Source organism: Rattus rattus, chromosome 2 (assembly GCF_011064425.1).
Source record: "Rattus rattus isolate New Zealand chromosome 2, Rrattus_CSIRO_v1, whole genome shotgun sequence".
Classification (NCBI taxonomy): domain Eukaryota; kingdom Metazoa; phylum Chordata; class Mammalia; order Rodentia; family Muridae; genus Rattus; species Rattus rattus.
The window spans coordinates 135286775-135302510 of record NC_046155.1 but is presented as its reverse complement, the minus strand read 5'-3'; the positions used below and the strand labels follow the sequence as shown (position 1 = coordinate 135302510).

The 15736-nt window shown below is 48.5% G+C and overlaps 1 protein-coding gene across 1 annotated transcript in view; it reads right to left on the bottom strand.

The window, feature by feature from the left end:
- Fam189a1 (family with sequence similarity 189 member A1) overlaps positions 1-13115 on the bottom strand; it is a 406652-nt gene extending 393537 nt beyond the window's left edge. The window contains exon 1 of the mRNA XM_032893466.1: positions 12802-13115. Coding sequence (XP_032749357.1) covers positions 12802-13020 — 219 coding nt within the window. The 5' untranslated portion in view covers positions 13021-13115. The remainder of the gene's footprint in view (positions 1-12801) is intronic.
- Between the last annotated feature and the right edge of the window lie 2621 nt (positions 13116-15736).

The window sequence follows — 15736 nt, the reverse complement described above, 5'->3', positions numbered from 1 at the left end:
TATTAAAGTCAACACTGTGGTCGTTATCACGTCCTTAAATAGATCCTCTAGCCTCTACTTTGCTTTCTGGGCTTTGTTTCCCACAGTCAATCACGGTCTGAAAGTACTAAGTAAAAAGATCCCGGAGATGACTGGTGAATTTTAAACTGCATCCTGTACTAAGCGGGTGCGCTGGACTCTCGTACCATCCGCTCTGTCCTGCCAGAGACAGGAATCGCCCCTTCATCCTATGCATCCACACTGTCGACTCCGGGGCCAGCTGGATACCAGGCCACCTGTGTTTCCACTTCGGACGTTGTGGGATCACGCATGTGTACTGAGGTAAGCATTATTTTACCTAGGAACAGCCCCAACACACAAGAGTAGTCATGCAGGCAACTCAGACGCAGCAGAAAGGAGGTGGAAAGTGCTTCCCTGTGTAAACAACGGAAAACTCTCCATTTGGTAAGAAAAATATATGTGCTAAGGCTGCTACAATGCACACACAGTAAGAACAGATCTTCTATTCACGAAATTGAAAAGGAAGCGTTCAATGCCAGTTTGATGTTAGATCTCAAAGTTATGCCTGTGATGCAAGGTAAGTACAAAGACACACGCAGCTGCAAAAGGCTGGACACTCGCCAAACTTTTGGCAACCCCTGGGAGTCTTCGGCGGTGCCCCAGTGGATGAGGCAGGGCTGACTACACCACTTCCAGTGCCAGAGAGCACATGGTGCCAGGTTCTTTCTCCACAGCAGAGCACCGCTTGGCTCCCTCGTTCCTTGAGTTCTGATTCCATCCCTGACACTGAAATCCATGCCTCATCTGGGCTACTAGGAAGAACCATGAGTGGCTAAGGGTATTCTGGGATTTCCCTATGGTTGTGGTTGGTCGATGGGCTGGTGTTTGGGTATTGATGACAGAACAGCCCATGCACAGTAATAAAGTAATAGTGTGTGTATATCATTGTATTATGTATGTATGCATGCAGGTGTGTATTGATATGTGTGTATGCATGTATATGCATGAATGTGTGTGTATTGGTATGCATGTATTATGTATATATACATGCATCTGTGTACATTTGTATGTATGTATCTGTGTGTATGCATTTGTGCATATATGTACTTATATATATGTGTATTAAGCATGATATGTATTTGTATGTATGTACATGTCTATATCACAAAGAACATGACAGCCTTGAGCAGCAACTGTATACTACATGTCGCAACAGACTGGCAGCTGGTATTCCTTAAGCATGCTTCCCTCCTGTTTGGAGAGCCAATACTACTGTGTCCCGTAGCCTCTAATGGCACCCAATGGTGCTGGCAAGCCTGGAGGGGGGATCTGTTGACACCAAGTCTACATTGGATGTGGCAAGTGTAAAATAGATACTCGATACTCTGCTTCTGCTGAAATGAGGTCAAAAAAAATCAGTTTCTATAGAGATACTGTCTTTGTGAGTGGCTGAAAATAATTCTTAGGCGTAACTAGAAAATAATGGCTCGTTAGATCCGGAAGTTTGGTAAGCTTACGTTCATCAAGGCCAGCCTGTTTCTCGGCATGTTAAATACCTGTACTCATTAGAGTCTTTCCTGCTGAGCTCCAAACCCGATTCTCAAAACACCACGTATGTTCAGTGAGAGCCACCACAGCTGTCCCTCCGTGTCTACGGCTGCCCCTCGATGTTCCTTAGTGCCTGTGGCTACTCCTTTGTCTGGAGCTGTCCCTAGGTGTCTATGGTTATCACTTTGTGTCTCTGACTGTTCCTCTGTCTGTTTCCAGGACTCCACTCCCTAACAGGCACCAAAATCCAGGAATACTCAAGTCTCTTATATAAAATTGCGTAGTATGTCTAGGGAGATGGTTCGTTTGGTAGGAACACTTGCTGCACACGTCTAAGGGGCTGAGTCTGGATCCCCAGCACCCACATAAAAAGCTGGATATGGCCATGCACACTTCTGCAACCCCAATACTGTAAGGGACAAAGACATAAGGGTCCTTTGCTGGCTTCCAGCCTAGTCTCAGGTTCAGTGAGCGACCTTGGCATCAAAGGTATAGGACGGAAAACGATGGAGCAGGACACTGGATATTCAAGTCTGCCTTCTCAGGCATGTTCACACACACACGCACCCACACGCACACATGCACGCACGAGGGGGGATTGGAATGGCGGTCTGGGCATAGAGCCTACACATGTCCTCCCGCGCACTTTAAATTGCACCTGGATTGTATGGTGCCTAATGTAACAGACATCACATAGGCAGCTGCTCCCTGCACTGATCAGGGAAGGACTCGAAGGATCCCCACACATTTAGCACAGATGCAGTTTTTTCTGAGTATCTTTGATCCGCATAAGAACCACAGATGCAGACCCCAAACACACACGTGACTCACTCCGACTGATCTCATTAGAGGTGACAAGCCTGAACTAATCTTATAATTAGATGATGGCCAGGTTTATTTTTCAAATAAAAGTTTACCGTCTCATTGTGTTTCAAACATTTTTCTACTAGAGAATCAGCTCGAGTCTTAAGGATCGGTTTCAGAGCAATTAAGTTTCACGTCCGTCTGAAATATATTGTTTGGGCCGGAGAGAGAGCTTAGAAGTTCAGAGCACTGGCTGCTCCTGCCGAGGACTCAAGTTCAATTCCCAGCACCCACATGATGGCTCACAACGCATGGACACCAGGAATGGACATTTCGCATACATACATAAAGGCAGACATTTACACAGAAAATGATAAGAATAATAAAAAAAATTAAAGTTTAGGTTTGTTAGGGTAGATTCAGGTGTTTCAAAGTGCATGTCTGAAATCTGAAGAAAATCCAGGTGCAGTGGCTTTTTCTGGAGACCAAGCACTCAGAGAGACAGAAGCAATAGGATCCAGTGTACAACCACAGTTAGCCTCATAGCAACTGCAAAGGTAGCCTGTACTACAAGAGACCCTGATTCACACTCATTCTCTTTCTCTCACACTCTCACACACACTCTCACACTCTCACACACACACACATAGCACACACACACACACAGGGGATAGGGGAGGGAGGAGGGGAGGAGAGGAGAGGGAGAGAGAGAGAGAGAGAGAGAGAGAGAGAGAGAGAGAGAGAGAGAGAGACACTATTCACTAAGGCTCTTGCAGCCACCGATACAATGAAGTGCTCTATTTACACTTACTGTCCCAGAATCTCACACACACACACACACACACACACACACACACACACACACACACACACACACACACCACAGAATGCCAGTGTTTCACACAGCTGGCTCCTCCAGGCTCACTGTATAAATCAATGTCTGTCTCACTGCACTGTGTCCCATAAGTAAAATATGATCCCTCTCAGCTACAAGATGAGGAAAGAAACCGAGTAGGTCATCACAACATGGAGCCACCATCTCAAAAGTGACTCGAAATTGAGACGCAGCTCACGTGCACAAACCTTCAGGTACAAGTTCCAGTACCTAGTCCATGCCGGGACAGTGACAGCTTGTGATGACCTGCATATTGGAAGCTGACTACGGGCGCTCCCCGATGTGCCCACCACAACACACCCACAGGGAACTGTCATCCGGTGGATTTGTTGATTAGTTTGATTATGGGACAATCATCACAGGAGACATACTAAAACACTACATTGCTGCCTTAAGTATGTGTGATTTTTTTTTATTTGTTGATCATGCTCAGTGAGGCAGAGGGTAAAAAGAAAATAATGGCTAAAATATCTAAATGCAGGAATAGAATCCAGTTAGGTCTGACATGCTGAGAAGACAGGCGTATAAATCCCACTCTCAACTTGCCAAGTCTCTACACAGGAAGTCCAGGACACAGGAAGGTGCATAGCCAGAGTCCCCAGGGGAGCGAATAGAACTCATTACAGCCACCAGAGACTATAGCTTGAATATTCAGTGATCCCCGAAGACCCATGTGCTGCAACCTTGTTCCCAGGGGTGTCACAACTGGGAGGTAATAGGATCCTTTAGGGGTTGAGGCCCAGTGGGAGATCTCTAGGTCACTGCAAGATTATGCTCTTACAAAGAACAGACAGACAGACAGACACACACACACACACACACACACACACACACACACACCAGATGAGCAGTTTTACTTTACAACATGTTCCCCATGATGTGTTTCCTCACTGTAGGCCTATCAGCAGCAAGGCCAACCAGCCATTGGCAAAACCTCTATAAACGGGAGGTAAAATATTTCTCCCACTTTATGTGATTACCGCAAGGTACTTAAGGCTTTGTTTGTTTGTTCGTTTGTTTATTGGGGGCATTATGGGCATGCATGTTACGGTACACATGGGCAAGTCAGGGGACAGCCTATAGGAATTTGTTTTGTCCTTCCACCTGTGGTCTCAGAGATCTCAAGTAAGCCTCCAAGCTCAGCAGCAAGTGTTTCAACCACTGAGCCATCCCATGGGCATTTGTTAAGGGTAAATGAAGCATCTAAAGTGTCTGAGGGTGTCCCCCATATATCCAGATGATAGCCTCTCTGGTGGCAGCCCAAGGGGTACCAAGAAGGGGTAAGGTTCTAAAGCAGTGGTTCTCAACCTTCCTACTGCCACAACCCTTTAACACAATTCCTCGTGTTGTGGTGACCACCCACACCATAAAATTATTTCATTGCTACTTCATAACTGTTTTGCTACTGTTATGAATTGTAGTGTAAATATCTGATATGCGGGGTATCCGACGTGCAACCCCCTTTGGGGGTTACGACCCACAGGTTGAGAACCACTGTCCTAGCAGCTGAGAGGAAGCGGTGTCAACATCTTTCTTCCCAGGACCATCACACCAAAGACGCTCTGCAGCGGTAAAACCTCACGGAAGGTCTGGACTATCAGCAGGCGTGCAATGCATGCCCGCCAAGTTCTCATAGTAGGAAGCCATCAGCGAAAAGCAAAACCCACCACAGGCTTCCTTTTGCTACCTCTACTCTGCGAAAGCCTGAAGTGTCGTCGGACCTCTTCAAAGCTCCCAATCAAAGCCACCCAGCCGGAACCAGAAATACAGAAATACAGAAGAAAGCCTTCTCCTTTCACAATCAAACTATAAAGACCGGGGTTTGTTCCAAGTCTGTTTCCCTTGGAAGAAACGTTTAGGATGAACAGCAGAGGTCTCCTCCTGTGGGCTGTAGGTTTGAGGATGGTGGCGACCACAGAGAGAGGGAAAAAAATGCAGTCGTCTGATGAAACTGGAATGGATGGGCAGACTGGGCAGAAAGGTTGTCCCAGTGTTGACTTCTTAATCCAGAGAGGGCTGCACTGGCCAGACAGCAACCTTCCTTCAGTGGAGAAAGCACAGTAACCTGGCAGGCGTGATGTCACATGGAGCTGGCAACCCAACTCCCAAAATGTTCAGAGAAGGACAAACAAGGCAAATGATGCCACATTTGCTTTTTATAGAGAAAGCGTCCTCAACCACGAGGCGGATTGGGGCACAGGTCTCCAGTTCTGCTCTGCTACCTGTCGGGGTCGGCAGTCATTTCAAAACTTTCCCGAGCCGTCTTGTTTAATGAACTCTCTTAGTCCCCAGCACGGAATTTGGCTGTGACGTTACTAGTGTACAGGACGGTCTTGAAAGCCTGCTAACGTGTAGCCTCCTCTCTGTTCCTTCTGCCTCCTGCTGATTTTCCTGTCTGCATAGTGGATCCTCCCAAGGACTTTTATTTATTTCAGGAAAATGCTTCCTTGCACAATGGTTCTAAGGATTTATTTCACCTGCTGCTTGGGTGAATGCACACGGGGATCACGGTGTTGGTCCCTTGCCTGCCTTCTGGGCTCTTATTTTTCCCATCTTTATCTTCATGTACTTTCTCCCTCTTCATCCCAATGGGATCCGACTGCCCCTGCTTTCCTTATCCCTTATCCTTCAGTCATTTCTGATTTCATTTTCTTCTGGATCCCCGCTGTCTCATTCCGTTTCTTCTCTACGTGCATTCTTTGTGACCCTCGTGATGTCTGATAGATGTGGCTCCCACAATGATGCCAGCATATACTGAAATGTCACGTTTTAATCTTCTGGCATGTGTGTGGTGTGAGTACATGACTGTATGTGTGTGTGTGTGTGTGTGTGTGTGTGTGTGTGTGTGTGCACATAGGCACATACACATGTGTGCATCCATCTGGAGACTACAGGTTGACCTCAGGTGGCCTCCTCGGCCCCTCTCTGTCTCATTTTTTGAAACAGGATCCATCACTGAACATCAAGGTCCCTAATTCAGCTAGGCATCTGGCCAGCAAACTCCTGAGACCCACATGTCTGGGCACCACCAACGCTGGTGTTATAATTACACACCACCACGGCCAGAGTTTTCTACACTGGTACTGTGGATCTGAATCTAACTTTTCACACAACCCAATCATCGCCCAGCTCCAACCTTTCCTGCTTGCAAGGTGATTACCTCAGGTGCTCTGTTATCGTAACGGAAAGGTGACATAGCAGTTTCTAAGATCTGCTTTTTGAGGAGCCTCCTCCTCACCTCCCCCATCTGAACCTACTCTTCCTTTCCATCTGTGTCCCTGTCCTGCTCAAGTCGGCATACAAGTCTAGCCATGTTTACTCAGAGGAGGCTTTCTGGACTCACTGTGTCCCTAAGGTCTGCCAAGGTGGTCTGCTGCTCTCTACTACATAAAAAGCCTTGAGGGCATTTTCAGTTTTACCATTTGCTCTTGAAAGTGCAAGCAACTCATGGCAACCCTGATGCTGCCACGGCGACCCTGATGCTGCCAGTGTACAGCCTCATCCACGTAGACCTGAAACTGCCAGGAGCAGCACATCCTGCCTGCTGAGATGTCCTCCTCAGCTCATCCTGTTGCGGTCTCACCCACTGGCTTTCAATGGAAGTCTAGGAAAAGAGGGAAGAACGACTCTATCATGAAGGCCACATCGCCATGGGTCCTTTCTAAAATGTTTGCAGTGGGCAGAGCTTCCGAAACTTACACAGGTAATATGATTCCAAGCCTAAGTCCGCCTTGGGAAACAGGCAAGCGCCTGACACTGATGCAGAAGAACGCTCTTGTCGACTCTGAAGCGGAGAGGTGGTGTAGACAGACTTGCCTCGCCAGCTAGCAAAGCTCACCGTGATCCGCACGAGCTGCTGAGCTGAAGCTGTGGCTCCGTGGCACACGGCCTGCCTGCCTAGTCGGTATATACAAGGCGGGGGATCCAATCCCCAACACCGACGGAGAGAGGGACAGAACGGAGAGAGAGGAAAGTGGGCCAGGACGGAGGGGAATATATGACCGTAAAATAGACAAGGGGGCAAAACTGAAGAGAATTCAAAATGGGACTTGCTTACATAGAAGCTTTGAAGGCAAACAGAGTTAGCTTTCTCAATACAGTATGTTAGGGGAAAAAAAGGTGCTGGGTTTGTAAAGACATGGATATAGAAATTAAATTCTGTGTGGGCAGCTCAGGTGGTAAAGCACTCACAGAACAGGCTTGAGGATCTGAGCTCACCCCCAGCACCCGTGTACAAAGCCGGGGGCATGGTGGTGCAGGCTCTTAATCCCAACACTGAGGAGACAGAGACAGACAGATCCATAACCTAACCGGAGTCCCAGTGAGAGACTGCCTCGGAACACAAGGTAGCTATCACCTGAGGAGGAATGGCACCCAGAGTTGTCCTCTGACCTCTCTGGCCTTCGTGTGTGTGTGTGTGTGTGTGTGTGTGTGTGTGTGTACACAAATAAAATAAAAGATAAGCTCTGGATTAGTAAAGATGTGGATATAGAAATAAACATCTCAGAAGGGAAGTCTTGGGGCTGTCTGGGTGACCTTTGTAACAATAACTAAGGTTAAGGATGCAGAAACTCAGAAAGTGAAAAGGAACATATTACTGGGGACGTCTTAAACACTGCAGAAGACAGCAAGAACTGTGCCCAGTGAGGAGGTATTCGCCATACACAATAAAGTGGCCATGAACATTCACATCAAATGAACGCAGATGTCAATCTTCTTCCATGAGATTAATAAAAGCACTCAAGGTGACTACTCCCCATGCCTCAAGAGTGGGGGAAGTCAAATCCTTATGCAAGGCTGTGGGGTGAGAATGATTTCCCCTCAACTAATCTAACAACACCTAAAAGAATCCCTATCAGTGCAGCCTTTGACTACTAGCAAGTCCACTGCAGAAGCTCACGGTGAGAAGCAGGCACTGACCTCTAAGGTAAGCTGCATCCGACACACAGGACCTGCATCACCAGAAAGTTCCCAGCAGCAGGGAAACGGAATAAACCATAATAATCTGCAGTTTGGACGATTATCACACCCCCACTGAAAGAATGGATTCAAATTTGTCACCAGTTATGGGCAAAGGACACATCACATTTCAAAAGGAGCTCCAGAGTAAAATGTGGGTGGTAGGCTCCCATTTTTATCTTCTTTAAAGAAAAGGAAGCGTTTCACATGCACGAATTCTGATGTGCTTGTGACTGTGGAACTTGTGGAGGGACAGTAAACGCCACCGGTGATGTCAGCTACCTATGGACAGAGCACTGATGGAGAAGAGAATGCATGCCTGTACATTTCCTGGGTTTTAGTTATGGCAACAATTACATACTCCTTTAGGAATATTTTTAGAATTCTAGCAGCATCGCTCTTAAAGGGAACACAAAGACCGAGCTTCTTCTCCAGCAAAGGCTGTGCAGGTGATTTCAAACGCACTTACTCAGTGTCCTGAGCACCGGCAAAACTAGAAAAGAAGGAGTCGGCTCCGCTCAAAGGTGGTCAAGACCCCGCCCAGCTCTGTGCTCTTGTACAGTCAATCGGTTCATACATAGGGAGGTGACCCAGCTCCTGACGTGTCAAACGGTACAGCCTGGGCAGGGATCTCTACGAGGGTGCCCCTCAGAATCAAAGCTCCACGTGGCTTTTGTTTGTCACTGACCTCTGGTCACTGCTGCTCCACGTCATCAGCCTCCTGCTTTGCCGAGCTCCCCTCCTAGAGTTTAGAACTAGACTGTCCCCTAAGGCTCATGTGGTGAAAACTTAGCACTTCTCGATGGACGTGGAACCTAGTGAGTTCTTGAGTGAACTAGAAGGAAACAGTGGGGCTCAGCCCCGTCCTCTTCCTTTCTCTTTTTGGCTATCTGGTTCCACGTAGGCAGGATATACACTTCTAGCACAATGTACTGCCTTGCTACAGACCTGCCGGAAACCAACAGGCCAGGTGGCCAGGGACTGAAACCTCCACATGGCACGCACACACACACACACACACACACACACACACACACACACACACAGACATATTCACACATACACACACATTTACACACATACAAACATATACACATACAGATGGATATAAAAACATACACACAGACACATGCATATATATATATACACACACACAGATACACATATACACATTAAACAGACACATACATGTACGTAAATATACTATACATGCATATATATACTCATTCACATATATTCAAACATACACACATATACATATACACATACATATAAATATACACACCTACACATATAGTCACACAGACATACACAAGCACATACATATACACCACACACAGATACACATCTTGCACACATATATAAATATATATATATATATATGCATACAGACACATATGTGCACAGGCATTCATACAGGCACATACAAACATACATACACACACATACATACACATGAACACCCACATATATACATATCTCACACACAGACATACACATATACACATTCACACAGACACACATTCACACAGACACACACACAGAACTTTTTAAGTTTTGCTAATATTCCCAGGGTAATGTGTCTTCAAATATCTCTTGACTCTTCACCTTTCAGGCATGGTTAGGGTTTTTCCTAAGAGAGGGTGTGGCTGCCTTGTCGAGGCGACTTCATCAACAGGTTCTCTTCCACCCTCTACCACATGGACAGTCAAGTGTCATCTTCAGTTAGGCACCTGGTGTTTCGAAAGTGAGAGCAGCTAAGTTCAAAGCCACATCTTGGCTCAGTGACTTCGGGGCAGTTACCGATTTCTTCTTTATTCATCTCAGGTCACTCACCACAAGTTGCCAGAACTGCTTGAGGAGTAGGCCCTGAAGAAAGGCTGGTGAAGCATCCCCCTAGCTAAGACAAGTGAGGTACCTGATAGAAATTCAAAGGGAGGGAATTGGCCAAGGCCCTGAGCACCAGGAGGTACAGTCCACTAGGCTGCCAGTGAAATGGGCAACGGTCTATGTAAAAGGGATTTTCAGGTCCCGTACGTAGTAAGTGCTCAATAAAGTAAGAATTGTTTTTCTTCAGATTGCTTTTTCCTGAAGAAGAACTGTTGATAGAACAATTCTTTATCAGGTCTAAATCACAGATGATCAAGAAGTTCGAGGCAGCAATTAAGTTCCCAGTCTCCTTTCAGAAGGTTCATACAGCAGAGTCCAGCACTAAGCCCGGTGTGTGTTTCGGTAATAGCTGGCCATCTTGGCCACCTATCTTAAAGACCTCTCAAGGTAGTTAGGGCCAATATATCCATTACCATGGAAGACTGATCTCAGGAGCCTCCAACGTCATACAATTTGCATATTACCCTCATTATGTTTTCCCGTGTGCTTTAAAATCATCTCTAGGCTGCCTAGAATAACTAATGCAATATAAGTACCGTGCAAATGGTCACAATATTTCATCATTTGGGTATGAACTGACCAGGAAAGCGTTATACATGTGTCTGTATAGATTCGGGGTTCTCTGGATATTTTCAGTCTGTGGTTGATTGAATCCTTGGCTACAGAAGCAACTGAGGCTGAGGACAGGCTGCACGAAGAAGGCAAAGAGCCCGTGTTACTCACTCACAACCACATCAACATGCAAACCTGTTCCAACTGGAACCAGTCATTCTTTCTGCAGGGCAGAGACAACGTGTGAAAATTGCTGTGCGCTGTACTGAAAGAATTTAAAGGCTGGAGAGTTAACTCAGTGGGAGGGCACGTGCCTGTTAAGTGTGAAGATGTCCATGCCCAGCATAGGAAAAATAATTTTCAAAACACTTGTAGCTGATTTAAGTATGAAGGTTATAAAGAAGCCTGTGGGAATACAGACGGAAGGACAGGCAGAGCGGGGGGGGAGGGAGATAAAATGTGGAAGCATTTTATGCTGGGTTCATTGCTGTTCTCCAGAGCCCAGAGAAACAGGAGTCCGCAGCCTAATGCTGGGACAGGACTCAGAACTGTGGGAAACTAGATCTAATCACGTAGAGCTGTTGAAACACAAACCGAATTACTATCTTACATATTTCACTTCGCTCCTCAAACAAAATGTAGGGGATGTGTATTTTTTACATAAGTGTTTTTCTACTGTCTCTAATTAATGTTTCATTTTTGAGGATATATGTGTGTGTGTATATATATATATATATATCAGTTCTCTTCGAACACCCTAGGGAATCCAGCTAAGGCTCAGAGGAGGTGGGGGGAGGCTCAGGAAAGAGCCAGGAAGCCTAGCTAATTCACCAGTCTGCCACCTGTAGGCTGGTTCCAGCAGGCTGAAACTCAGTACCCACTAGACAGACATGAAAACAACGCATATTAAGTAATGCTAAAAACCGAGCAACAGATGTGTGGAGACTATATATAGGGGCGGGTTTGGACCACGGCTCCCTGGAGGCTGCCTCCCACCTCTCATTGATCCGAACACTGGGAGCTGTGACCACACATTCTGCCACCCTATTCCGCTCTCCCAGATGAGTCCCCACCCCTGTCTGAAATAAGCTTTGAAAATTAATACCCCCATTAGGATGAACAGCCACACCTGTATCGATCCTTGTTTCCAAGGTAGTTTTGCTAAGATTTCATTCTAAACCAGACAAGGAACTTGCAAGAACAAAGGCCATTACAAACTAAATAAATAAATAAAAGCAATGAAGGACTGAACTTTTTTTTTTTTTAATTACAAAAGTTAAGAACAAACGACGAACATTAATTACCAAGGCTTGTTTTGGGTCTGTGTACGCGGAATTTAAATGCAGAACGTTCACTGGAAGCCTGTAATGTATTTGTGCACCATCGACCAAATGTAGTTACAGATGTCAAGAGTTCTTGAAACAAGTGCCCTCTTTATAGATACCCGTGCCGAATTTATCTCCTATTCCCATATGTTCATACTTTATTAATATAGAATATAATCAACTTTCATCAAAACGATACAAAATACCAAAAAGAAAAAAGAAAGAAAATCGTCTCGGACTAATGGCTTCTTTCATAAAGGATGATTTGAGGGTCAAAAATCTGAAAATAAGTCTGTAGTTCAAATAGCACACGCCCCGCTCCGAATTACCAGTAGGTCCAGGTGGACTGTCCTGGGCTTAAGGGGTGAGTAGCCAGAGCCTGGCCAGTCGGTCCCCTCCAGACTGACCCGCAGCACCGCGCGCCCCCGGCGAGGACCGCAGCGAAGGGAGCCGCGCACAGCGGGTTTTGTACCCGGCTCGGGCGCCCCCGCGCCGCCTTGGTCACGGTCGCCCGCTGCCTGGGTCGCCAGCGGCGAGCTGGAATCCGGGCAGCTGTCCCAGGCAGGGACCAGCCACCGACTACTACCCACCAGGTGGCGAAGGGAGGGCGCCTGGTTGTTTTCCCCTCAGAAAAGTAACTCCAGGCGCAGCGCGTTGGAGCGGCAGCGCAACGCGCGGCGGTCCCCGGAGTTCCCCTGCCCGGACTTGGAAACTGCTCGCCGAGCGGCGGCTGCCAGACCCGGGCGTCCGCTCCCCCACTCGGCGCTGGCCGCGTCCCCGCCACTGCAGCTCCGGGTCCCAGCCCGCGCCGCCGCCGCAGACACTCACCGAGAAGCCGGCCCAGAAAGGGCAGGAGTGGCGCACGCGGGCGGAGGTGGTGAGAGCCAGCGCCGCGAAGCTCACGGCCACGATGAGGCATCCGAGCGCCATCTGCGTGGCCCCGAGAGCCAGCACGATGCGGGAACGGCCCGGGCACTCGCGCAGGCGGGACAGGCTGCGGGGCAGCGCGTGCGGGCGCGGTGTGCGGGGGCCGCCGGCCGGAGGCATCGCGTCCCGCAAGCTCTCTCCGCTCTGCGCTCCTCTCACCGAGGCGCCGAGGCAAGTTGCGCCGGCTGCCGGGACCGCCTCCCCGCGGGCAGCAGAGGCTGCGGCGCGCGACCGGAGCGAGCGGCTCCGGGCCGGGCGGAGCCGGGCGCCCGCAGCCCCGCACCGGTGCCCGCGCCCATGCCACCGCCGCTACGCAGGGCCCGCCAGCCGCGCTGCGCCCTCTCCTGCTCGCCCGCCCGTCCGCGCGCTCCCTTGGCCGAGGCGCGGGCGCGAGCCGCCGTGCCGGGCGCGAGCCGCCGCGGGCTTCGGGAGCGAGCCTAGCCTCTGTGCGCAGGGCCCGGGAGGGAACCAGAGCTGAAGCCGGGACTAGGCGGGGAGCGGGCAGCAGGAGAGGTCGCAGGTGTGTCCTCCGCGTTGGCGCCTCCTCCCGGGCCGCGGCGGATACTGGGGAGAGAGCGGACAGTCTGGACACCCGCAAGGACAGCGGGCTCCAAGGGGAGCCTTTGGCCTAGGCGTGGGAGCCTGGCTGTGCGACCCGCGGCGCTGAGAGGGCTAGGAGCCCTCGGGTGTGGATTTGCCACGCTGAGCCCAAGGCGTGGCGAGCCCCAGGTAATAAGCATAGCCGCCTTCAGGCAGTTCAAGAATCACCCTAGAAGCCACCTAGGACACTTCTGGGGCACGCAGTTACCTTCTATCCACCTCCTCTTTGCGGGCTTTTTATAAAACAAGTCCCAAGTTTAGCCTCTAAGAACCTTAAAGGGATGGCTTCTGCTTAGGCCCCCAGTCTGAACCATTTTTCAGAAGAATGCTTGAATGGGCGAGGGAGGTGAAGGCAGTCGAGTATCACGCTTTGATATTGTTTCAAGCACTGAGGAAGATGCTTCCTGAGAACTTCTAGATAGAAAATACCTCCAGGAAATTGGAATGTGTACTAGGGCGCTCTAAACATCTGGCCAGAGGCTTATTTCATTTTATAAAGAACTGGAGAGACAGTATGCAAAAGAGAAGGTAAGTGGACCTTGTATTAACCTATTAAACAGGCTATGTCCCCTCTTGCCACAGTTTTAATAATGATTGGCTTCCTTAGAATTGCAAGGAAACCTGGAAGTGTGATCGTCCTGATGCCTTTGTGGCCCTGTTTGATGGGACAACTTTAAGCCTATTAGTGTTGAATGGGGCCTGCAGTGTTGGAAGAATGAAGGACTGACCAAAAAGGAAAGTTGAAAAGAATGAAAGCCCAAGGCCATTCTTCCATGACCTCGTGGCAGGATTTATGGAGTCATCCGTCCCTGTCTGCCTTCCCCCACCCCCCCACCCCGTTGTATTGGTAACAGCGCCCTCCCGAAAATATCTCAATTGCTGGTGCTTGAAATTTCAGCGTTAGAGATATTGATTCCTTTGGGGCTTGACGAGCCCCTATTAAAATGCAAATTCCCCGTGAAGGGGCAACAGCTCAGCCTTTATCAGCCAACACCTTACCAGGGATGGGATTTATTTTCCAATTTAACTGGATGGCCAAGGGATGAAGGGAGAGGGTGGGAATCCCAGGATAAAGTGGATGACCTCCAAATATTGGCCCGTGGCCAACCACTGTCGTCTCTCCCAGTTCTTTATAAAATGAAATAAGCCTCTAGCCAGGTGTTTAGAGCGCCCTAGTACAAATTCCAATTTCCTGGAGGTATTTTCTATCTAGAAGTTCCCAGGAAGCATTTTCTTCAGTGCTTGAAACAATATCAAGGCGTGATACTCGACTGCCTTCACCTCCCTCGCCCATTCAAGCATTCTTCTGAAAACTGGTTCAGACTAGGGGGGTCTAAGCAGAAGCCATCCCTTTAAGGCTCTTAGACGTAAGTACCTCAGCAAACAAAAACCAGGCAGAAGCCTAGCATCTAAGACATCAAAAGAGAGATAATCAGCATTACAAATGAGCAAATTACTTAGCTTATCCACGTTGTATACTAGTCAAAATTACATTTAAAATCCCACTGTTTGCCTGAGAGAAGGTTTGAGATGAGCAAAAGCAGGCAAGTCCCCTGGGGGACTTTAGGGTCCCCGGGGGATTTTGTCAGCACACAGATAATTGCTCCAAAGTCAGTTGCATCTGGGTTCCGTGGGGTAGAAAATACTGCTGTACCTGCTGCCCCAGCGACTAGAAAGGAGCTTTCTGACCACGCTGTAATCCAGAAACTATTGCTATCAGTTTGGCAAGAGGTGGTGATGGGGTAGGGGTAGGGCAAGCAGAGGTAGTAAGGCAAGTGGGGTGAAGGGAGAGTGGGGAGCAGAAGTAGTGGAGAGGGCGTGAGGAGGTGACTGGGTAAGGGTGGCAGTGGTTTGAGCTAGATTATTTGGAACTGTGGGTGATGCTCTCTGCTCCCCCACACAAGGAAGTGCTAAGGGTCAGTCTCCAGGAAACTCTCATTTATTAATTAAAGCGCTTCGAAGTAAACATGGAAGCCTTTCAATTTATGAGTGGCATGCTGTCAGTCCTGAAGCAGGAGGCCTAAGTGAAGGGGGTTACAAACGCTTAGTTCCTCTGGGAACTCTACATGGGGAGAGTCAAAGAGATTGATCCAGAAATCAGGCTTACTTTACTGCTGTAAAAACCTGTCCTATTAATTTCAAAGAAGGAAGGAAGGAAGGAAGGAAGGAAGGAAGGAAGGGAGAGAGGGAGGGAGGGAGGGAGGAAGGAAGGAAGGAAAGAAGGAGAAGGGAAGGA